Source organism: Urocitellus parryii, chromosome 8, assembly GCF_045843805.1.
Source record: "Urocitellus parryii isolate mUroPar1 chromosome 8, mUroPar1.hap1, whole genome shotgun sequence".
NCBI classification, from domain to species: domain Eukaryota; kingdom Metazoa; phylum Chordata; class Mammalia; order Rodentia; family Sciuridae; genus Urocitellus; species Urocitellus parryii.
This window is the reverse complement of record NC_135538.1, coordinates 65,152,764-65,178,497: the sequence shown is the minus strand read 5'-3', so window position 1 is coordinate 65,178,497 and position 25,734 is coordinate 65,152,764. Positions and strand designations below refer to the sequence as shown.

At 33.4% G+C, this 25,734-nt stretch overlaps 1 protein-coding gene across 2 annotated transcripts in view; it reads left to right on the top strand.

The window, feature by feature from the left end:
* The first annotated feature begins 8,834 nt into the window (after positions 1-8,834).
* The window catches only part of Manea (mannosidase endo-alpha), a 32,236-nt gene continuing 15,336 nt past the window's right edge, over positions 8,835-25,734 (top strand). The window contains exons 1-2 of one of the 2 annotated variants that reach the window (XM_026392760.2): positions 8,835-8,923; positions 13,052-13,633. In XM_026392760.2, coding sequence (XP_026248545.2) covers positions 13,090-13,633 — 544 coding nt within the window. In that variant the 5' untranslated portion in view covers positions 8,835-8,923; positions 13,052-13,089. Of the gene's footprint in view, positions 8,924-8,982; positions 9,150-13,051; positions 13,634-25,734 lie in introns of those variants that run through there. The other variant, XM_026392759.2, reaches the window with a different exon arrangement.

Sequence of the window (25,734 nt, the reverse complement as noted above, 5' to 3'; positions counted from 1 at the left end):
TGGTCCTTTCTTTCCTTGTCGTTTCATACTGCTGGCGTTTCTTTCTGCTTGGTGAAATTGTTGTGTCTTTGGTATTTTCCCCCTCTATTTAATTATATTGCTCTTGTATAGTTGAAAAATCACCCTTTCAGGGCAGGTAGTGGCTGTGATCCTCCTCCAATTAGTGTGATACTGGGGAGGAGAGATATTAGAAGGGGAGGGAAGAAGTCACTAAAGAGAATGAGTGTAGGCAGGTAGAATTCAAGGAAGGTGGAATAGGAAAATTTGAAGAAGTGAGAAGACAAAAGAAAAAAAAATGAAAAGAAAGAAAGAAGAAACAAAAAAAATAAAAATTTAAAACCAAAAAAAAAAAAAAGAAAAAATTTTATAATGATAGTAAAAAAATGGAAATTAAAGTTTAAAAAATAATAGTAATACTAATAAAATAAAAAGAATTAAAAAAAATTGAAACCATTAATAGGAACGTTAAAGAACAACAACTACATCAACAACAAAAAGTGAAAATAAAAAAAATACTAATAATAATCATTAAAAAAATAATAATAATAATAAATGCAGTCATATAGCTCGATTAACTTCTCATCCAGTTGGTGGAGCTATGCCCACTGGGCCAGGCTTTTCTTCTTGATAGGTGGGAACCAATCACTGTGCCTCAGCTCTTCTTCCCAGCCTGTGTGGGTCTCTAATCCTGAGTGCCTAGGGCCTTCTCTTGTGGTTCCTCAAGCCAGGCCCCGCTCACCTGTGACACTCACCACAATACTGACTACACGCCAGGTCTGCTGCTCCTGGGAGCCCTGTTTTCATGGGTGCCTGGGCACACCCTTTCTGTTTGCCTCCCTCAGACCCTAAGTTTGTAGGGCTTGGGGCTGAGGGCCCCCAGCGAATTTGTTTGCCCTCAGGTAGCAGCAACTCCCCTGATAGCTGGTGCAAGGGACCTGTTGTCAGCACTGGTGATAGCAATAGCTGGGAGTCCTGCGCCGCTAGTCCTGCGTCACTCCTGATTCCCTGGGTCTGGCTGTGGTGCTCAGTTGGCTTTTACCTCTTTGAGTTCAGGTGGGCCGACTAGTTATTTCAGCGGGATCATTAGTGTTGAGTCCATGAAGCAGGCGAACCTGAGCTAGAATGCAGCCAATTCGGGCTCGGTGTGTTCTGAGAAGGCTAGACCGTTCACCCGGGGTCCACTTCAGCTCAACCGTGCCTAGTGGTCCTGAGCGAACAGTATTTTGACAGTTTACTTCTCCCTATGCCCGTGCAGCTGAAGGGGTTAGAGACTTGATCTCTCCACGTCCGCCGCCATGTTGGATCATTTAGATTTTAAATTGTCACTCATCTTATCAGCTGTTCCATTTTACTTGGCAGCTCACTCTCGCGGTTAAGAGACTATTCTAAGGTGCTCCGCGGAAAGCGGTGGCGACAGCGGTGGTGGCTGCAGCGGTGGCGGAGGCGGTGGCAAAGCTGTGGCCTTCGGGACCCCTGTGGAGGGGGTGCGGGCTGGGGGAGGGGAGGCAGCGCCTCGGGGCCCGCGGGGGCCGGGTACTGGGCACGCGAGAGAGCGGGTGGGGTGGGGGAAAGAGATTGAGATCTAGATTTAGGGAGTGAGCGTGGGAGGAGAGATGGCGGGGGAGAAGCGAAGCGGAGAGGCGGAGAGGGGAGTGAGAAGGGGCCCAGGGAGCCCGGCAGCTCGGGGGCTGCAGCCTTACTGCTCGCGCTGAAGTCGTGGCGGATTCACTCCATCTAGGCCCTTTTCTTGACACGGTGCTGAATCCTTGTCGACAGATCTCCTTTAATGATCTTTCTAATACCTGTTTTTATGTTATGGTCTGTCCCCTTTCCAGGAGGCAAAATTGCTTTTATATTGAATGTCATTATTTTTTCTGGTCTTGATCCTCACATGTACCCAATAAAACACATTAGGGATCAAACAGGGTTTTATAAATCTTCTCTTTATATCTATTAGATTTTCTTAGCATCTATAATGAATTGGCAGCATAAAAATCATTAATTCAGAAAATATTTAAATAAAATTTTGAATTAAAAATCCATACTCCTGAGTTTCAAAACTTTGTACTCAGAATTAAATGCCTGGGCTGTTACCTATACAGTTTCAGCATAACACTTACCTTTCCACAGTTGATGTTACTGACACTTACCCAAGAGTTCAGTTTCACTCTTCAGTCTATTTCTGCAACCACTCTACCTATTTTATGTTCTGAGAGTACCAGTTCCTAAACAATTTGAGTGAAAACATGGAGGTACCTGCCTTCCCATATTTTATAAACACAAAAGCAATATGCAGTAAGTGAGTCAAAGTCATCCTTTAAACAAATCTGACTCATGGAACCTTTTCAGGGAGAATTTAAAATTACATTTGCTTACTAAATGTCCCCAAATTCATCTTAGATTTTTTAAAAATATTTTAAATTATAAAATATATTAATATATTAATAGAAAATTATAAAATTCTTGTATTCACAAGTCAATTAAAATTTAGTAATAATTGCTGAGATGTAAGAGTTTTTTTGTTTGTTTGTTTTGTTTTGTACTTTGGATATTTTATTACCACTTCTAAAACTTTTTATTCCTAATGATTTTTACTATTTGTATATTTACTAATGTTTAGATATTGGCTTTATAACTAATGGTACTATAATTACTATTTTGATTATTGTGAGTATATTTTTATTAATAATCTAAAATTTTAATAATGATTCATTTGTTCAGGTTACCCACCCTTGAGCATATTTTGATAATTTAAAAACTATTAATTCTGACCTAAATTTTCAAATGTGCTGGCACTTTGATGACTATTTACTTATTAGTACTGGGTATTGAACTCAGGGCACTCTCCAACTGAGCTACATCCCCACATCAACTTTTTTTTTTTTTTTTTTTTTTTTTGGTACCAGGTATTGAACCTGGTATTGTGGCTTAACCACTGAGCCACATCCCCAGCACTTCTTATGTTGTATTTTGAAACAGGTCTCGATTAGTTGCTTAGGGCCTTACTAAATTGCAAGCCTTGCTTTGAACTTGGGATCCTCCTGTCTCAGGTCCCAGAGTCTATGGAATTACTGGCGTGAATACTATATTTTTCCCTAATTCACAAATTAGGTACAGTAAAGAGATCAACAATAAGCAATTACAAAATGGAATGACTATAAAATATAGTATAATAAAATTCATGTGTCACAGTTTGTGAGTTTGTATAGGATAGATTTACAATAGATCCCATGCTGACAGAATTCTGGTAGATCTTTGGCTCTCTGGCTGCATTTGACAAAAGGATGAGGGCATTAGGGAGAAGAGTGTTGCTCTCAGAGGGTGGAAACTTTCATGTTCTACTCAGGGGAATACTTGGAGTTACATTGTTTGAATGTCAAACTGTGTTAAGGGATGCTCTAGCCACACTTTCATAAAGCAAGATGTGATACAGAGAAAAACTTTAAACATTGAAGAAATTATAAATGTAATTGGGATGAAAAGAATAAAACAGTATGTAATAGAACTGCCATGGCGAAAGCAGATCAGACATGGACAATGCAGCATACTGTAATGAATAAATGCAACTTATTTATGGATTTATTTTTGTTCAGTGGTTTTGGTGATACTAAGCATCCAGAAAAACAAACAAACAAACAAACAAAACACCCTCTGAGTTTGGAAGAATGCTCTATTGTGTTTCACATTGTATCTTCCTTTAAAGAAGAAAAAAATGCTAGTACCCATTTAAAGGTAGCCAAGGAGGCTTAGAAATACAGTGTAGATTTAGGCAGCAAAATTATCTCAATAAAAAATATGGATTTTGAAGGAGACTGATAATATGGTCAGAGTTGAGAAATTATTCTTGGTGGATCACAATGTTAGAAAGAGTTCAGTGAAATCAAGAATATAGCAGTGCCCTAATCCATACTGTTGTGTGAGGTTGTGCTCCCAATTTTCCAGTCCCTTTTGGTTCCTCATTATTGCTATCACCTAATGTACTATCCTTCACCCTCGTGCTGCATCTAACTCTGTAACCTTTGGTGCTTTCTGTTTGTGCACAGGTTTGCCAGATTCGGTTTCTATTATTTAACAAAAGGACTCTGATTAATGCAAATGTAGATGACATGAATAAATAATTAACTTAAATAGTAAGGCCCATTGAAATAGAGGCTAGAAAAAATACTAAAAGTATAAACATTTGCCTATGTTTGAGAAATAAGGAAACACATTTTCATTTCTAAGGGTAAAAGAAAAATATAAGGCTGCTGCTTTCTAGTAGCAAGATGAAAACATATCTCAAGAAGCCTGTGTAGTGGGAGCTATTATAATAATAAATGGTACTTAGGAGACAGCAAAGGTTGCTAGTTTGTTGTTAGAATTTGATGAGAAAAATTTGTAGCTTTCCCTGTAGAATCTTCCCATTTCAAATTATTATCTTTTGCATTCAGTGACTAATCACCTTTGATGCAACATATTTAAGGTATCTATTTATTTAATAAAATCAATTTACACACAGCTCTATTTACTTCTAAGAACTCCTTTATTAAATGAATGGCATATTCCTCCAGTGCTATATTTTTAATTAAACACATAAATATGTGCTAACAGAAAAAAAATCCTATAGAATTACAGTAAAAAAGAAATCCCTTCCTAATTCCCTTTTCCACAGATTATAAGTCACAGTGGATGTATCCTTTCAGATATTTTATGTATAAAATGTATACATATGTAGACATAGATATTTTAAATGTATGCAAATAAACTTCTCTTTTAAGCATTAGCTTGCAAAGTATTCACTCATCTTGAAGACTTTTCTAATCAGTACTTACATACCTTCCAAATCCTAAACTGTGTTTATTCTGAAAACTATTTAACCAATTAAAAAAATGAGAAATAGATAACTAGATTATAATAGAAAACTAGACTATAAAAGAAAACTTGTCATTAATTATGGCTACCACATATTTGAAAAATGGCAAGACTGATCTTGTAATACTACATATGTGAAAATAGCAGCATAACATTGCTTTGCTATCTACCAGGGATGTTGAAGGAGAAAAAATACACATACACATATATTCTATGTTAAAAACTATGTGGAATAGGGGCTGGGGTTGTGGCTCAGTAGTAGAACGCTAGCCTCAAAAGTGTGGGCCCCTGGGTTTGATCCTCCGCACCACATAAAAATAAATAAGTAAAATAAAGGTATTGTGTCCAACTACAACTAAAAAATAAATATTAAAAAAACTATGTGACATAAAAACCAATATTGTAAACATTGTCTCTGTCAATGCCATGTCATTCCTGGACAACAACAGGATATATGAGCAGAACAGTCAAATTTAGAGGCTAGGGCATTAGCTGCAATCCCAATTCAGTTTAGAAACAATACTGTGCAACATATCTGACTTTCTGAGAAGATGATGCAATGAGAATCTACTTAGTCTATTTACACTGATAGTAATAATGGACACAGTTTTTAAGCGAGTGGGCATGAATTAACATATTTATAAAGTGAAATAACCTTCCTCTCATTAAACATCAGAATATTCACTGAGTCCCCAAATGGCATTAAAATAGAAAAAAAATTATTTTCTCAATAGAACAGAGAAAACATTTCACCAAGTAAACAGTCACTTGTTAAAAAAATTAAGTAAATAAAGCACTTAGGAATCGGAAATAAAACAATTAATAATCTTGATAAGGTTGCTAGCAAAACCCACAGAAATCATTGTATTTCATGACAAAATTTAAACAGTAATGAAATAAGTAAAAATAACAATACTATCAATACTTCCATTAAACACTATACTGAGGTAATGTTAATGAACAGGAGAAAATGAATAAGTGATTTTAAACGTGAAGAAGTAGGAAAAATTCTCATTTACAAATTATAGAAATGTCTATATAGACTATAGAGATATAATAAAAATAAAGCAAAAAAATCATCACAGCTTTTACATATGAGACCAATGTGTAAAACTTGGTGCTCTTTTAATAGAATACCATAACAAATTAGAAAATGTAATTTTTTTTTTGTGGTTCTGGGGATTGAATCCAGGGCCCTGCACATGCTACCATTGAGCAATGCCCTCTAGAAAATGCAATTTAAAGAACACTCTTCAATTTTAGCAATAAAAGGTCACTTTATAATGATAAATATTCAAATTTTAATAAAAGGGATTACAAAGAGTTATGGAACATAAAAGACCTGAACATAAATCAACAAATATAAATATTCATGAATAAGAAGATATTTTTCTAAATTGATTTATAAATTCAAAGTTTGAATTAATCAAAAAAGTCAAATAGAAACCCAAATAGGTGTCCTGCTGCAGTTACAGGAAAGTGATTTTCAATTTGCCTGTAATTCAAGCATACATGGAGCTAAAGCAGGAGGATGTCAAGTTTGAGGCCAGCCTCTATATCTTAATGAGACCTTGTGCCTCAATGATAGACCTGCGCTAGGTTCAATGCCCCCTACCATGCAAACATGCATTAGTGTGTGTGCTTGTGTACATGTGCATGTGCACGTGTACACAAACACAGACTTTTAATACATCCTGGCTGGCCATAATAAAATTTATATGAAAGAGAAGATTGAAGCCTAGCTAAAGTAAAATTGTTTAACATATTTTCATTAGTGCATTAAAATTATACATAACAGTGGGATTCATTATACCACATTTATACAAGCACAAAATTTGCTCAATCACATTCCCCACTATCTCTGATTTCCCTCTCCTCTTTTCTCCTCTAATATTGGCTACTCTACTGGTCTCCCTTCTATTAGTATTATTTTTAATTATTGTTTTGCAATTATATATGAAGGTGGGATTCATTACGGTGTATTTGTATACATGGACATAGCATAATTTAGTTGATTTTCTTCCCAGTTTTTCCCCATCCCTTTCCTCCTCCTTCCCTTTTGATCCCTTTCCTCTACTTGATTGTAATGGATATGAAATCTCTGTGCAATTTTGATTTGCATTTCTGATCTGCTAAGGATGTTGAACAAATGTTTCACGTATTTGTTGGAAATTTGTACTTCTTCTTTTGAAAAATGTCTGCTTAGATCACTTTCTCATTTACTGATTGGATTTTTCTTTTAGTTTAATATAAGCAATATCCCTTGTTGAAAGGGTAGCTGGATAAGATTTTCTCCCATTTCATAGGCTCTCACTTCATGCTTTCACTTTCTTTGCTCTGCAGAAGGTTCTTAATTAATTCCATCCCACTTATTGATTCTTAGTTATATTCCTTGAGCTTAAAGAATCTTATTAAGAAAGTCAGTGCCTATGCCAATAAGTTAGAGTGCTGACCCTATGTTTTCTTTTAGTACTTGCGGGAATTCTGGTCTAATCCCTAGGTCCTTAATCCACTCTGAGTTTCATTTTGTTCAGGGTGAGAGAGAGGGATCTAGTTTCATTCATATATATATATATATATATATATATATATATATATATATATCCAGTTTTCTTGCACCATTTGTTAAAAATGCTATCTTTTCTTTAGTGTGTTTTTGGTACTTTTATCAAGTTATCAGATGGCAGTGTCTGTGTAGATATGTTTTTGTATCGTCCCAGAAAATTTATTACCCATAGAATACAAAAAGATCAATATCTTCAATAGGAAGGGAGAAAATGCAAATTAAAAGAAATGCAATTAGATGCTATTTTCAGGTGAAAAATTAAGGTTGACAATAGCAGATGCTATGGATAAGGATGCACCAAAGTAGCTGATGTGAAACATATCTGTGTATTGTTGAATTTCAAAATCTGAATGAGCAGTGAGACAAAAAAAGGTTACAAGTGGGATGGATGGAGTGTTTCAGTAACATAAAATGCAAAACCAGGAAAATTATTTTTTATGGAATTACATGTATATAACTATTTTATTAAAGAAATGGAATGACAAGTACAAAATTCAGCATGATGGTTATGTGAAGCCTAAATACGCTTTCTGAGAAGACTACTTAGAAGGCTTCAAAACTACAGGTATTTTTGAATTTCTTAAGCTTTGTAGTGGGTTATGTAAATCTATCTATCTATCTATCTATATTCTTTAAAATGTGCAATTATATGATACACTCATTTGTGTATGCTTCACAATCATAGTTGTTTTTTAAAAAGCCAGTGAGTTTTACGGAGAGCCCTTAGAAAAGTTTTCATATCATAGTTACAATCTGTGAGTTAAAATTACCCCGTTACTATGTAACCTAAACAAAACATTGAATTCTCTTGGCTTTTGAGGCTGATGCAAGATGGAAACCCTCTGCTGTAACATTTATTTCAAAAATTTCTGTTCTTTATATTGCCTTATTTTCAACTGTTTCAGTTGATTTCATTACAAATGTGATTTTAGATAATTGATTTGCAAATTTAAAAATGCCATTTTTATCTGTCTACTTTGGCTTTCAAGTAAAGAGCATTTTTTTTTAAAAAGGTAAAACCATTTCTCAAGTTAAAACTTTGAAAACAAGCAGTATACTCGAGTTAAAAGTTGAATGCCTCATATTGGAAAACAAAAATCCAAACCAAAACAACAACAAAAAATCAAAACAGCTCTCCGAGCTGAGCCATAGAAGACAATTTCTAATTGCCATCTCTACTTGCTGAAACTGTCTGGGAGCTCAGCCTCACTCAACTTCTTCCCTTTCCTTTACTTGCAGGGGTCGCCCTTTAAAACACCGGAGCCTGTTTTTATCTAGGCCCCTCCCGCCGACGGACTCCAGACTCGCGCTGGGAGAACTGAGCCCCGCCCACCCTTGTGCGCCTCGCCCCGCCGGCCCAGCCCGCAGGGCTCCCGGAACGCCCTGCGCCAGCCTTTTGGGCAGTGGCACTGGCTGCGCTGTGAGGAGGAAGCTGTCAGCTTTCTCAGTCTTGTGGGCTACCGCTTTTCCGGCTAAGTCCTCACTGGTGGGCGAACCTAGACCTTGGTGAGTAGCTGCAAGAGTTCCGGACCCAGTGACGCGGCTGCGGCGGGCGCGGGGTCCACAGTGGGCGCCTGCGCACGCTTACGGCAGCCAATCTGCTCGCGGCTTTCCTGCCGAAGCCCTTTGACCCCGCGTCCCTTGGCCGGCAGCGGGAGGCTCTGAGCGTTGAACCTGGGCCCTCGGCCACCTGAGGTCCGCCCTGTCACTCTCACCCCCGATTCTTGTTTAGGTTAGTTACTTTCATTGCTTCTGATCCTGTTTGATCTGGACCCCACTTGCTTCCTCTCCAGTCTTTTCGCAGGGGAATCCTTCTGTCGCCTTGGTTTTCTCTTCACTTCCCAGAAAGTTGGAAATTTCGGTTTAGGTGGAACTTTTCTCAGTCCCTTGCCCTTATAACTCTCATACCGCATCTTGGCCTTGAAGCGACTGAGAGGACAAGCCTCAAGTCCTAAAGTCCTGGGGTTCAGCAGGAAGGTCGCCCTACTCTCTCCTGGCGCCCTTGGGCATCTGGAGAGGAGAGCAGGATGGGGAGGCCACCTATTAAAGTGTTTGGCGCTGCCATTGTAGACTTTATCCTTTGCTAAGACTCAGAGACCAACTATGGAGGATGAATACCTTTGTTTTTCTCTTCAGTGAAGAGAACTTGAAATATAGGCAGTTCTATCAGTTTGTTTCGTTTTATTGTTACGAAACCCTACAGATAACCATTAAGGGAACCTGGAAAGGCACCAAAAAAAAAAAAAAAAAAAAACAAGTGCAAGGGAAAGACTATTTATTAGATGAGAATGGGATGAGGGGTTGTTTACATTGAAGGGTGTAGGCAGTAGGCTGAAAGAAAAATACGAAACAAAATCTAGGTATTGCAAGTTGTTTGCAAATCACTTTCATGACAGTCAAGTTGGTTACTCCACTCTCATTGTGGTGTATGTAAACCTGACAAAAAAACTGGCGTTGCTGTAAATTTTGTGGATTTTCAGACTCTATGCTTAACACATTTGCAAAGCTGCTTCTCTTATTCATGTGAGTAAATAGTGTATGCTCAAAATAAATAAAAATACGCTGTCTTCAGATTGTGTGCTACAGTTCATGAAGCAGGTAACAGTCATTGTTTCTTAAAACCATAATTTTAAATGAACACATGACTATGTTTTTCATCCATGTCTTAAAAAGTGATATATTCTCTAAACTTGATATCTGTAATACCTTGTAGAAAGGCAAAATAGTATGGGAGCAAGAGCTTAACTACTAGGTCAGAACTTGCTCTTCTTGATCTGGTAAGTTGCTTACTCTGAAGCAGATTGCTTAGCCATAGACTATCCTAGACCATAGACTTTGAAAAAGTTAGTAGTGTTAAAATGAAGTTCTAATTCACAGATTGGAAGGATGGGATTATGCATAACTGAATTTCTGTTGACCAAAAGGTATGAATGTTTACGGTAGAACTGATCTGAGCAAGGAAGCCTTAGTACAGAAACTGATTCTGAGAGTTCCAGATGTGTCTTATTAGTTGTACATCTCTAAGGATTTCCTACAGAATAACATTAGAAGCAAACAGTAGCAGGAAAAAAAAAACATCCCTCCACCAAGAGAAAGCATGAAGAGTTTGTATAAATTAATTGATAACAATAACTAAAAGAGACTGGCTTTTCTGAGTTATGTGATTATAAGAAATATTTTAAAATAATGATAGTATAGTGCTTCAAGATCTGATTTCTTAGCTGTCTGAATGTGGGATCTCCAAGTAAACTAACATTTTAAGAGATTGAAAGCATAACAAAAACAGAAAACAAATTCAAAAGAACCTATTATGTATAACTTTAGAATAATGTAAATTGTCCTTTCATGAGAACACATTATCAGTAGCCAATACCTGCTTTGAGAACCTGTGCATCTGCAATTAACTTGTTTTTTTATTCTCAAATAAAGTCTGAAACTTATTATTATTTTGGTTGAATTTGAATAAGTAGTTCTCCTTTCCTGCAAGATTAGCAAATATTTTGGGTATCTCGAGAGTCACTATAGTGTTACAAGTTTGAAGGTGATAATTTTTTTGAAAATGGGTTTATAAAATTATTGAATCTTTATAATTCTTCCTGTATAGTATGATCAATATAGACTATAAACATATGAAATGTATATGTAATCAGTAGAATCTGAACACATACATACCAATGTCAAAAGCAAGAGGTCCAGAAATTAAATAAGCTGAAAAACTAATGATCACTGACTGTAAGATATGTTGATCTCTACTGGAGTGTAGTACATTGCAACTGCAGAGCTGAAACTTTAATCACAATATCTGATGCTTTTATTTAGGTTGAGATGACTTATTCTCAATTGAAATATGGAGGTTGGGTTACAGCCAATAGGTCATCTCTAAAGATTTATCTGGTACATTATCTGTAATGATACGGATTTTAAACATTTTAAGTGAATGAATTAAGTTATGTATAAAGAGAAAGGGATCAGCTTCAGAAATTATATTTATAGTCAAGAGAAAGAAAATAGAAGACAGCCTCCATAGTTCAAATTTTATATTCTGTTTCATGGGTGGATCTAGGAGATGAACCTGAAAAATGTAAAAAAGTTTCAGTATTATTTGTGACTTTCCATTCAGCTGAAGTCAGCATTCCAAAAATACATTTCATAGTAATTTGGTTATTTCTTTCTTTCTCTGCCTTCTCAATATTCATTGCCATCAATTAACTCTTTTTTTCTTGTTTCTATTTTCTTTTTTAATTGAATTTAAAAAAAATAAATGACAGCGGAATGCATTACAATTCTTATTATACATATACAGCACAATTTTTCATATCTCTGGTTGTATATAAAGTATGTTGACACCAATTTGTGTCTTCATACATGTACTTTGGATAATGATGTCTATCACATAATTCTTTATAAAATAAAACTATTATAATTGTAGTAGACATATGAAAAGATTACTGTTTTCTCACCTAGAGGTAACTATCACATGTTTTAAATATATTCCTTGCATCTATGTATATGGTTAATATAGTTGAAATCATATCAACAAAAATGTTTTTCTGACTCATGTCTTGTCAGAATGCTCACTTTTTTAAGCACAAAATTATTTATTATTATCTCAATAACTTGGAAATGTCAGGACAAGTTTCAGAGGCAGACCAAAATGGTTATCTTGTTCCATTGTTCCTAGTCAGTGAACAGGCTCACTATGTTCCACACACTGAGTTTTCAGTTCCTGGAGTTATGGAGTGCAGAGCTTGAAGGACTGTAGGAGTTGTCCCTTCCCAGAAATGAACAGATACTATGTTAATAGCAGAAATGAACAGATACTATGTTAATAGCTTGAGCCCTCTCATTTGCTGGTGGTATTCTCTTCATGTTTTTATTTTTGAATTACTGTAGTCTTATAGAAAAAAATGCACATTTAACCATTTCTACATATCTTGCATATTACCCAATGATAATTTTTACATCTATATATACTTAAATATTATATTACATGTAAATACAGTTGTCCCTCAGTATCTACATGGAATTAGTTCTATGATTTCCCTTGTATACCAGAATTCATGAATGCTCAAATTTCTTATATCAACTTTTGATTCTTTTTTCTTTACTGTCATTTTTTAAAAAAATGTTTGATTCTATTTCATTTCCAAACATCATTTTAAATGTATAATTATTTCCTCCTTACAATATTGTAATTTCAATTAAAAATGATTTATTTTAAATCCAGTTTATGATTCAACTTTAATGTACATCATGCATATTTTATTATGTTTTTTAAATTCTATGTTTAAAATTAGAAAATTTTAGTTCCTATACACAGAAAAGTTCCTTTCTTTACTCAGTATTCATAAAATCTGTTAAAATGATGAAAAATATATTTTATTTTATTAAATGAAATTCCTAAAAGGTTTATTTAACAGAATATAATTTGCATGCTAATGGTAATATTTCCAGATCAGTACTGCCACTTAGTTTATGTATGTATTGATTATTTTACAGATACTAAAACTTGATAACATAATATTGCATTTTCTTAATTTTAATGTAATCACTATGGATTTAGTTTTCATTTTGAATACATTAGAAAATATTATTGATACCTCTTACTAATTTTCTTTTTTCAATAAATTACAGCAAAGCATTTGCTATCTTGGACTTTAAAGTATGTCATCATGGCAAAATTTCGGAGAAGGACTTGCATCATTTTGTCGCTTTTTATTCTATTTATTTTCTCTCTGATGATGGGTTTAAAATTGCTGAGACCAAATACAGCTACTTTTGGAGCTCCTTTTGGACTTGACCTTCTTCCAGAACTTCATCAACAAACTATTCATTTGGGGAAAAAAATTGATTTTCAAAAGAGTGACAAAATCAACAGTGAAACAAATACCAAGAATTTAAAAAGTGTTGAAATCACTATGAAACCTTCCAAAACTTCTGAACTTAACCTGGAAGAACTGCCACCTCTGAATTATTTTTTGCATGTATTTTATTACAGTTGGTATGGAAACCCACAATTTGATGGTAAATATATACATTGGAATCATCCAGTCTTGGAGCATTGGGACCCTAGAATAGCCAAGAATTATCCACAGGGGAGACACAGTCCTCCAGATGACATTGGCTCCAGCTTTTATCCTGAGTTGGGAAGTTACAGCTCTCGGGATCCCACTGTCATAGAAACTCACATGAGACAGATGCGTTCAGCTTCCATTGGTAATTAATTTATATTATTTATGTGTTTATGTATATAAGCAAACTTTGGTGGAAGATTAATTTACTGAGTTGGTCTCCCCATTGTTATTAATTACATTATTAAACTCATACCTACAAATTAAACTATATATGTATTATTAAAAATCCAGGTAGCCACCTTTTTACTTTTAACATTTTTAAAAATTTTTAGTTATAGATGAACACAGTACCTTTATTTTATAATTATTTTATTTATTTATGTGGTGCTGAGGATCAAACCCAGTACCCCCAAAATGCGAGGCAAGCTCTCTAACACTAGCCACGACCCCAGACCCCAGAACAGTAACTACCTTTTAACACTGCCTTTAATGTATGTTGTTTAATTTCTAAATTCTGGGGTATTTCTGTACATATTGTTTTTATTGATTTCTTAATAAAAATAAAATATTAAATAATAATTTAATATATATATCATGTATTAAATTTAGTTATAATTTAATATATGTAAAATAATTTAGTTCTCTTTCTCAATTGTATTATTTATGCTTTACATAAAATACAATACTTAATTATGTTTCTTAAAGGTATGCATGCACCTGTATAAATATCATCAGTCAAGTGGTAAAGTACTTCTGTAGTCCAGAAAGTTTCATCGTGATTGCCTTACTTACCCACTATGATACAGACCCTGTGCATCTGATTTGTATCACTGTCAAGTAGTTCTGAATGTTCTATTACTTCATGAAAATAGAACCATCCATCATTTGTGTGTCTTATTTCACTTACCACAATATTTTCAAATGTACCTATGTTAACATAGCATATATCTACAGTTTAGTCTTTTTGTTGCTGAATAATATTTAATTATATAATTATAGAAATTTTTCTTCTATACTCAACTGTTAAAAGACATATGTGTTGTTTCACATGTAGCATATTATTTGGCTTTGTGTTTCTATTTGTTTAAACTACTTTCATAGTCTTTTTAAATTTTTTGTGTTTATTTTGTTTATATATCATGCAATGATATGGTTTTTTAATATTCTATTTTGTTATTTATTTTTCATTTGTTCTAATCATCTTTGTTCCTTTATTTTTCTTCTCTTACATTTTTATGTATATTGTATATTCTCTAGCCTAGTACAATATATTTATTCATTTTATTTATTTTGTAATTGCTCTAAAGTTCAAAATACGCACCTTGAACTTAACTGATGTTAAGTCATTGGTTGATCTTACTGTTCTTAGAAATCTCCATCAGCTTTCTCTTCCCTTTCCTCCTTCTATTACAGTTATACTTATTTATTTAGATCTATTTTCTTAATAGTCAATTTTATTAAAAAAATAATTTGATGTCTGAAAATTCTTCAGTTTTATTTTATAACCTTTGTAAACTTTTCAGTTTCAGTTCTATCTCATTAGTGCTCTTTGTAGAAGGAACACAAGGAAAAATGGTTGTTCTCTACATAAAGGCATGAACTCACTAATGAGTTGATAAGTATATAGAAAAATGCAAGTTTCTTTTGTGAACAAAACAATGTAGAATTCTGTGAGTCTACACTAAACATGTAAGATGATGATTTTTTTCCTATGGAGTGACTTTTTTCAGTTACTTATGATATCTTATTTTTTAGAATAAACTTACTACTCTAGTTTCTATATTCTGTTCATATTATGCCATAAACAGATATGGTAAAGTCTATTTAGACTATATTAGCTTCTGTGTGGTATATGTATCTGTCTTTATTTCCAGATTTTTATTAGAGGGAAAAACTTTCTCAAAAGACTTTTCCCTTATTACCAAAAACTAACAAACAAATAAACCAGTAGCAGATCCAAGTCTTCTTTGTAATTTTAAGACTACACTGTTGTTTAAAAAATTGAGTTTGGCAGAGAAAATGGTTATTGTTCAAAGTGTTAATTCTCTTTATACAGATTGAACTGTATACAATGATTTTTCCCCTCAATTATAAATGTAGCTGTTATATTTTATACATTCATACTATAAAACATGTCTATATTTTATAAGATAAATAAATACGAATATTACTTAGTTACATAGCTAATATATAAGTGTCATAGTATGATTGTGGTTAGGAAAAATACTTTTATTTCAGGCTTGACTTTATGTCTTTATGTTTATAAAACTTTTTATTTCTCATTATTTTACTACCAAATTATATATGAATATGAATTATTTCTAAACATTGACAATAGTATAATTATTGTTATTTTAAATATTGGTAGTTTTACTACTGATGCAAATATTTTACTTTTTGTTGGATTCTTTTACTGTATCAAATCTTTTAGCTAAAGGATAACACATCATATTGCCTATTATACTGATACCTAAAAATTATAGAAGTACCCAATGGATAATTTTTTATTTTTTAAAAAATTTTAGAAATATTCAGGAGTCAAAATAAGGGCTCTTAGTAGAAAAACATTCTAATCCCTAGAGTCTGTAGATATCCTATTTTACATGACAAAAGAAAATTAGAATTACTGTTGCAAAGGTTTCTATAATCCTTTGACTGAGATTATCTCAGATTATTTATATTACATTAATTATGGGTCCTTACAAGGAAGAGGGAAAAGGAAAAGTCCGAGGTATGTGATGTGCAAACGACTCAACCCACTGTTGCTGTTGTTGAAGATGGCAAAAGGAGTTCATGAGCAAAAGTATGTGGTGGCCTCTATAAACTTCAGTGACCCATAATTAGATTCTTCCCTAAACCCTACAGAAATAAATGTAGTCTAGTCCAACACCTTTATTTTAGTTGCAAATATCTGACCTATAAAACTTTTAAGATAATACATTTATATTGTTTAAAACAAGTAAATTATAATATTGAGGGGTTTTTTTTTTTTTGTTGTTGTTGTTGTTGTTGCTGTTGCTGTTTTTCCTGATACTAGGGACTGAACCTGGACCCTCATGTATGCTAGTCAAGTACTCTACCACTAAACTATAACACCAGTTCATAAATTTGTGATAATATGGCAATAGAAAATTACATGTAGAAAACAATTCATTCTATATCTTTAAAATTATCTTTCCTTTCTTTCAGTTTACCACTATTTAGAGTGTTAGAGTGTTGGAGTCTTGGCGCTTAAAGAAGTCTTGGCACATAAAGAAGTAGGGAGACACAGTGGTGGACACATACCTGTAATGCCAAATATTTTGGAGGCTAAGGCAGGAGGATCACAAGTTCAAGCTCAGCTCTGACAATTTCGCAAGACTCTTCTCAAAATAAAATTTAAAGAAAAGGCTGGGGATATAGCAGTGGTAGAGAACCCCTGGGTTCAATCCACAACACTGTGGGGGGAGAAAAAGATAAACAAAATTACTGTGTTACAGTCTTTAGTCTGTTAGTTTTCAACATTGATGCTTCAAAAATACTAGATGAAATCAATAATAGAATATTTTCTGAAAGCAGAAAATATTGTATTATTAAGTTTATAATTCTCATTTCTTCATCTTATTTACAATTTTATGCAAAAAGTAGGAGAAATAGAAGTTATACTAAGATGAATTAAATTTTTAGATTTATAGCAGCTAACAGATGCTCTGAATATTCCCTTTAGAACAACTGTTTGTAATATAAATTTAAATTTATGTCTACTATTGTATAGTAGTGATATCCATATAGCTTCCATATTGCTTTAAATGTTTAAGTACATTTCTACTGATTGATTCCTCTCTTGGTTGTGTGTTCTCTTTCCTATGCATCTTAATTTTGTTGAAAGTATGTCATTTCATGTATATGTTAGAGCCTATGGTTATGTAGTTTTTATGGCTGGAAAATGGGCATATCTTTCTTTCTGTTAACACTTCATTTGGGCATCCAGTTTTTCTAGCTTGAATTTATTTGTACACTATCTATTCTTATCCATTGTTTCTATTTGTCTATCCTTTCTGCAATATCATATGGATTACTGTAGCATTATGATAGTTCTTAAAATTAGGTGATATGATTCTTATTTGGTATTCCATTTCAAAATTGCTGTGGCATTATAATTTGTTTGCCTATACATATAAATTTTTAAAATCAACTGGTTCGTATCTGCAAAATATTCTGGTAGAATTTTGATTTAGATTATACTGAATCTTCATATCATTTTGGGGAAAGGTGATATTTTAACACCATTGAATTGAATTGAGAATAACATTGAATCTTCTATTTTATGGATCTGGTATTTGACTATTTCTATAGTACTTAAAATTTTTTTCTTTGTTTAGATTTTTAATTGTTTTTATTTTTGTTAACACATGGAATTATACTTTTTTATGGAGTAGAGTTTGACATTTCAATACATATATACAATGTGTAATGATCAGATCAGGATAATTGGCATATCCGTCACCTTACATATAAATAATGTCTTTGAGTTAGGAATGTTCAAAATCCTCTCTGCTGGCTAGTCTGAAATGTTGTATTAATTGTTGTCAACCATAGTTATCTTACTTTGCTGATATTAGAATTCATCTACACCCCTGTACCTACTATACATCTTCTCCTTCCTTCCAACCCTAAAAATCTTCTCAGAGTCTGCTAAACACTATTCTATACTTCTTTGAGGTCAATTTTTTTAACTTCCACATATAAGTGAGAACACGTGGTATTTGTCTTTCAGTGCCTGACTTATTTCATGTAATATAATGTATTCCAGTAACATCTGCAATCTAATTTCATTCCTTTTTATGAATGAATGATATATGATATATATACATATATCTCCAAATCACTCCTATCCCCCACTAGACACATTTTCCTTATCCAGTCATCCATTGATGGACACACAGGTTGATATGTCCTGCCCACGTCCTGCAAGAGTGTTGGAAATGGAGTTCCTCTTCGTATAATGGGCTGGCTGAGAGATAAAAGCTAAGAGAAAGCAGCAGAAAAACCATGGGGGACAAAAAGTAATTTTAAAAAGTAGGGGTGGAGCTAGCTGATCTTAGGGATGGAGCGTCCACATAAAAAGAGGCAAGGTGGAGTCCACCCTTGCTTTATTTATATCGGGTAACATCAAAGGTTTTGCATGGCAATGAATTACACCCAACTCCAGAGCAACAAGAGTGGTCTTTCCTAGTAAAGTGGAGATAGATGCTATGTGCCTTGGGCAATCTAATGTACATGGGAGAACAGGGATAGTTCCTAAGGGAAAAACCTAAGTCTCCATGGCCTGATACTGAGCAAAGACCCTCAAGTAATTCATGGTAGCTCCCTGCAGATTTCATCTTTGGCTTTTATTGTGCTGCAATAAATATGCAACTGCAGATGTCCCTTCATACTTCAATTCCTTTGGGTATATACTCAATATGGGATTGCTGGATCATATGGTATTTCTATTTCTAGTGATTTGATGAAATCCCATATGATTTTCCATAATGATCGTACTAATTTACATTTGTACTAACAGTATATAAGAATTCCCTTTTCTTCATATTAGATCATCATTTGTTATGTTTTGTGTTTTCTGTAATATTGTGACTGAGGTAAGTTCATATCTACCTCAATGTGTGTTTTTGTTTGTTTGTTTTGCAGGGGGGCAGTACTGGGGATTGAGATCAGAGGCACTTGACCACTGAGCCACATCCCTAGCCCTATTTTGTATTTTATTTAGACACAAGGTCTCACTGAGTTGCCTAGCATTTTGCTTTTGCTGAGGCTGGCTTGAACTCACAATCCTCTTGCCTCCTTAGCCTCCATAGTTGCTGGGATTACAGGTGTGCACCACCATGCCCAGTTTCAATGTGCTTTTGATTTGCATTTTTTTTAATGTTAACTAATGCTAAACATTTCATGATTTTTGGTCTTATGTGTAGCCTATTTTCAGAAATATCTTTGTAGTCCATTGGCTTATTATTGTTATTAGTGTTACTATTATTTCTTTTGAGATGTTTGAATTCTTTATATGTTCTGGAAGCTAATTCTTTATCAGGGCAAAACTTTTTAAATACATTCTGCTCTGCTCCTCATTCTGTGATTGTTTCTTTTGATGTACAGGGATCTTTTATTTTGGTGTAATTCCATTTGTCAAGTTTTGCATCTGCAGCCTCTGCTATTGGGGTCATATTGAAAATATCTGTTCCCAGACCAATGTCCAGAAGTATGTGCCCTATATTTTCTTTGAGTAGATTCATGGGTTTGATCTTATATTTAAGTCTTTGGTCCATTTTAGTTAATATTTTTTTTCCTTTGGTGACAGATAAAAGTCTGGTTTCTTCTGCATGTGAATATCTAGTTTTTGCAGTATCATTTATTTATCATTTGTTAAATGGTTTTATATGGTGAATTTTCTATCTTCATCTAAAATTCATTGTAAAAATTTGAATGTATATCTGGATTCTCTATTCTATTCCATTAGTCTGTGTCTATTTTTATCCAATATCATGCTGTTCTGTTTACTATCATTTTGTAGTTTATTTTGAATTCAGTCCAGGTAACATCTCCAAATCACTCCTATCCCCAGTTGAATAGCTTTGCTGTTCAAGGTCTTTTGTCCTATATACAAGTATCATTTTGGGGGGATAAGGAATGACCCTGGTATTTTGATAGAGATTGCATTTAATTTGTGGACTCTTCTGGTTAGTATGACCACTTTAATAATACTGATTTTTCCAGCATGTAAACACAGGATGTCCTCTTTAATATCAGCAGTGTTTTCTAATTTCCACTGTATAGATTGTTTATTTTCTTGGTTAATTTTTTTTCCCGTGTATATTTATCTACCTATTTGTTTATTTATGCATGGTTTTTCTAGCTATTGTGACTGCAGTTGCCTTCTTAATTTCTTAGCAATTTGGTTGTTTTAGTATAAAAAGCTACTATTTTTTTATGTTGGTTTGTGGCCTACAATTCTAATAAATTCCTTTATCATCTGTAACAGTTTTTCTTTTCTCATGTGTATGGGTGCATGTGTGTGTGTGTGTGTGTGTGTGTGTGTAGTCTTTAGGTTTTTTTCTATATATGTGAAACCATGTCATCTGCAAAGAGGGATAATTTGACATCCTTTTGCATATGGATGTCCTTTAGAGTAATGAAAATAGAAATCCTTATTTTACTCCTGATCTTAGAGGAATTGCTTCACGATTTTTATTATGAAGGAATGTTAAACTTTATCAAATTATTTTTCTGCATCTATTCAGATATTCATATGTTTTTTTATTCTTCAGTCTGTTGATGTGTTATATTATGTTTATTGCTTTGCATATGTTGAAACATCCTTGCATCCTTGGGACAAACTCAGATTTATCATATTGTATAATCATTTTGATGTGCTCTTGGCTTTTATTTATATATTGAGAATTTTTCATGTGTGTTTATCTGGAATGTTGAACTGTAGTTTTCTTTTTTAATTATATCCTACTTTGATTTTGGAATTAGACTAATGCTGCCCTTGTAGAATAAGGTTGGAGGAGTTTTCTTCTTTTCACTTTGAAATAGTTTGAGAAGTATTGTTGTTTCTTCTTTAAAGCTTTACAAAATTCAACAGTGAAGCCCTCCAGTCTTTGGCGTTTCTTGGCTAGGAAACTTTTTATTATTGATTTATTCTCATTTGTCTTTTCAGGTTATCTGTGTCTTCATGGCTCAGTTTTGTTTGCTTATGTGTCCAAAAATTTATATTTGTTTCTAGGTTACCCAATTTGCCAGTGTATTGTTGTTTATGACATTCCCTAGTGATATTTGCATTCCTTTGTTATTGGTTGTGATGTCTCCTTTTTCATCTCTATTTTGATTTGTTTTCTGTATGTCTCCTTCCCGATTTCATGTCTGTTTAGTTTTATCAATAATTTTTATCTTTACAAAAGACTATTTGTTTTCATTAGTCTTTTGTATTGTTTTTTTAATCTCCATTTCATTTATTGCTGCTCTGATCTTTGCTGTTTCTTTTCCTTCTACTAATTTTGGATTTGCTTTGTTTTTGTCTTTATAATTTCTTGAGTTGCATAATTAGATTGTTTGCTTGAAATTTTCCTGTTTATTGATGTAGGCATTTATTACTGTAAATTTTCCTGTTAGTAGTGCTTTTGCTGTATCCTATATTTTTGGGTATATTTTTTTCAGTTTCATTAATTCAGGATATTTTTATTTCCCTTTTGCTTTTTGCATTGGCTATAAGTCATTCAAGAGAATGTTGTTGATTTCTCTAATTTCTAAAATTCATCTTATTATTGATCTGATTTTACTCCATTGTGGCCAAAGAAGATACTTATTATACTTGGAATTTTCTTAAATTTGTCAAAACTTGTTTTGGTTCTAACATGTGGTCCATCAAGAAAATGTTCATGTGCTGATGTAGAGAATGCATATTTTGTGGCTGTTGGGTGAAATATTTGTAAATGCCCATTAGGTCCATTTAGTCCACAGGTTAGTTAACCTGCGGATGTTCTGTGTGTGTGTGTGTGTCTGTCTGTGTGTGTGCCTGTGTGTAAGATATACCCATTGACAGAAGTGAGGTTTTGAAGACCCTGCTCTTATTTTATTAGAATTTCATTGTTTAGACCTAATAACTTTGCTTTATATAATTGGGTCCTTCATTGTTAGCTGCATATATATTTTTGGTTGTTTCCTATGCTGAATTGATCCTTTTATCACTATACAGTGGCCTTCCTTGTTTATTTTTAAAGTTTTTGATTTGAAATCTGCTTTATGTGATGTAAGTACAGCTACTCTTGATCACTTTTGGTTTTTTTTTTTTTAGAGAGAGAGAATTTTTTAATATTTATTTTTTAGTTTTCGGTGGACATCTTTATTTTATTTTTATGTGGTGCTGAGGATCGAACCCCTTGTCCCGCTCTTGCCAGGCGAGCGCGCTACAGCTTGAGCCATATCCCAGCCCCTCACTTTTGGTTTTCATGGTTTACCTTTTTTCATTCCTTCACTTTCAATCTATGTATGTCTTTACTATTTAAGTGAGTTTCTTGTAGGCAGCACATGTTCAGTCTGGTTTGTTGTTTGTTTGCTTTTAGTCTATTCAGTCTGTTTGTATCTTTTAATTAGGGAATTTATTCCACTTACATTTAAGACTTTTAATGTAAGTAAAGACACTACTGCCATTCTATTTTTTTTTTCTATTCTCTTGTATATCCTATTCCTTTTGTCCTGTCTTGTTCATTTTTGTGATTTGGTTTTGGGATTTTTTGTTTGTCTGTTTGTTTGTTTTTGTTAAGTTTTTTGGCATTGATAGGGCTCAATTTTCTTCTTTCTTTTTCATGTATGTTCTTTTCTTGAATTTTGTACTGTTAATGCATTTCTTATGGTACTTGTTGTCTTTTTGTTTCTAGTATAGGACTCCCTTAAGCAGTTGTAGAACCACTCTGGGGCTAATAAATTAGCTTGACTTCTTCTTGTCTTGGAAAGTCTTAATTTTTCCCTTACTTCTGAAGGAAAGTTTTGGTGGGTGTAGTATTCTTAATTAGCTTCCCCTGCCCCAGAAGTTTGGATATATCATACTATTCTCTTTGGCCTATAAGATTTCTACTACAAAGTCTGCTTTTAGTTTAATGGTGATTCTATTACAAGGGACTTATTAATTTTCAAAAAAAATTCACTAATTTTATAGGTGTGAAATTAAGTAATTTAAGTAGAATGTAAGTAATTTAAGTAAAATGATCTACAAATATAAGTCTATCTAGTGAGAAAATCAGTACTTGATTCTCTAGGTGTATCTGATTTTATAATATATTATTAACTATTACTCCACTTAGAGGCATCATTTAACTTTAAAAATCATTGCATATGAGTTATATTAAAGGTTATATGATAATTGCTTTGAAGGGATGGCATGAATATGACATGGGTTTTTCTATCTTGTATATTAATATTCCTAGAATCAATTTCAGAGAATTTCCTAGTTGAATAAGCAGTTGGAATGATAGAGTGTAATAAATTTTACGTATAAATAATACAGATATTCAGTTGGCTTCTTTTAGTTAGACAGTTTTTTTTTCCTTTTTATGTCACTAGCAATAAAACCCAAGGCCTCATATGTGCTAGGCAAGTATTCCACCACTGAGCTTTATTTCTTGCTCAGTTGGCTTACTGTAGAGGTTACTATCATGGAGTCATTATCATTGTAAATTTTCTAATCCTCTTCTGGAATTGGACCATAAATGGTTTTGTTCCCAACCCTTTTGTATTCAGATTTTTTAAGAACCAGACTGCACAAACATAAATTGAACTGTGAAGCACAGTATGAAGATAGAATTAGATATATTGAATCCATAATCAATGCAATAGAGAATCTGAAACATAATAACAGTAAAAGAGAAAAAAAATTCTTCCCAAGCCATGGATTATACCAGTAGAGAGAATGTGAGAGGAAGAGAAGTCACTAGCTTGGGTTGAAGTGGTTAGCATGTTGTAGTATAACCAGAATTGTTTGGTAGTTGCTATCCAATAGAACTTTCTGTGATGATCAAAATGTTGTATATAAGTACTATCTATTACAGTAGATATTACTGACCATATATGGCTAGTGGGCACTGGAAATGTGGTTAGTTAAGTGAACAACATATTTTTAAAATTTTAAGTTGTTTGATAAGTGTGTATCAAGTTGGACAGCAGGAGACTAGAGTGTAATGAAGATGAGGAAAAAGTACAGAAATAATTTGGATACTATTGTATTAAGATACAAAACTATCCTATGTGGTAGGAGGCGCACTGAGGTTGGAGTGAGGGATCAAAGTGAGAAATAACAGCATGATAGGAAAAGGAAACAAAATTTATTGAGCAGTGTACTAGAAATTGGAATTTTATGTTCATATTTAAAATATACCTTTGTGAGTAAAAATTATGTGTTTGGTGATAAAGCCACAGAAACAAGAAAGGTTAATGTATCATTTGCTCATGTAACTGAAAGTAAGATATTTAAATACATCTTCAAAGCCCACCCCACTGTCTAAAGGACATATGACAATATTTTGAAATTTTTGAAGTGAATGTTTATCTTTTAAACTATGAAGATAGTTGTTTTAAATATCTGTACTGCTGATATCTTAAGTTTTTCATGTTAATTTCTATTGACTTTTGGTTTTTGTTGATTCTTGTATTTGATGCTTTATTTACTTGTGCTCTTTATTATTTGTTAATGCATTACTGTTTTTTATTCTTTAAAAAATGCTTTTCACAGTAGTTTGAAACTCAGGGGGAAGATCCCTTCCTCCTGAGAAAATTTACTTTTTGTTTTTGCCTGGCAATTATTGAGAATACCAAGTCATGACTCATCTTAATTTGAGTTTAAAGATATAGAACTATATAAGCATTGTGAACCTGGAATGTAATCCCCTGACTTTGAGAACCAGTTTGCTTCTGTTATCTGTGCTTGGAACAAACTGGCCTCCTTGCTAATTTACCTCCCTGGCTTTCCATTCACCCTTCAGTTTGGCTAGGTAGTTCTTCCTTCAGTTTCTTGGCTTTAAGAAATTTATTGTTATTCATGTTTTACCTAGTAATTTTGGTTGTTTTCATGGGAGTATTGGTTTACTTTTACACCATTTTTAGAAATTATTCCACTGTCATTAGAAACAGGAACCTTGTTTAATTTTATGGAAGAATGCTTTGCTCATAATTTTAACATGGTTTGTGGCATAATCTTTCTATTGTGTGATCTTTATTATTTTTTCATATTCTTTTTCACTTTTTATCTTTTGTAAATTTTTTTTAATAGGCCACATATTGGAAGTTTTTTACTGTCACTCTTTATTGTTGGTATTACTAATGGGGCTAGTAGGCAGCTCAAATATTTGATCAGTTTTTCCCTACATTTTTCTCACAAACATCCTTTTCTAGATTGTGATGCCCTCTTTGGCTAGTCAGAGCTTTCCTGGAACCCCATGTGTTTTAGGTTCCCTTTTCTGTCTTTCATTTTCTTGCTATTTGTAGTTTCAGAAAGGACAGAAGACATAGACTTTTTTTTTTTTTTTGGTCAACTTTAAAGAAAATACTATTTTGTTCCTCTAATGGAACTTCTTTTTTACATAGTACTTATACTGTAATTCAAATCTTTAAATTTAGCTTTCTCATATTTTCTAAACATTCATTTCCTAATTTCCACAAACTTCTCCTTTACTACTATTACTTTTGACTCCCTGTATTAAAAAGTCTATTGATTGA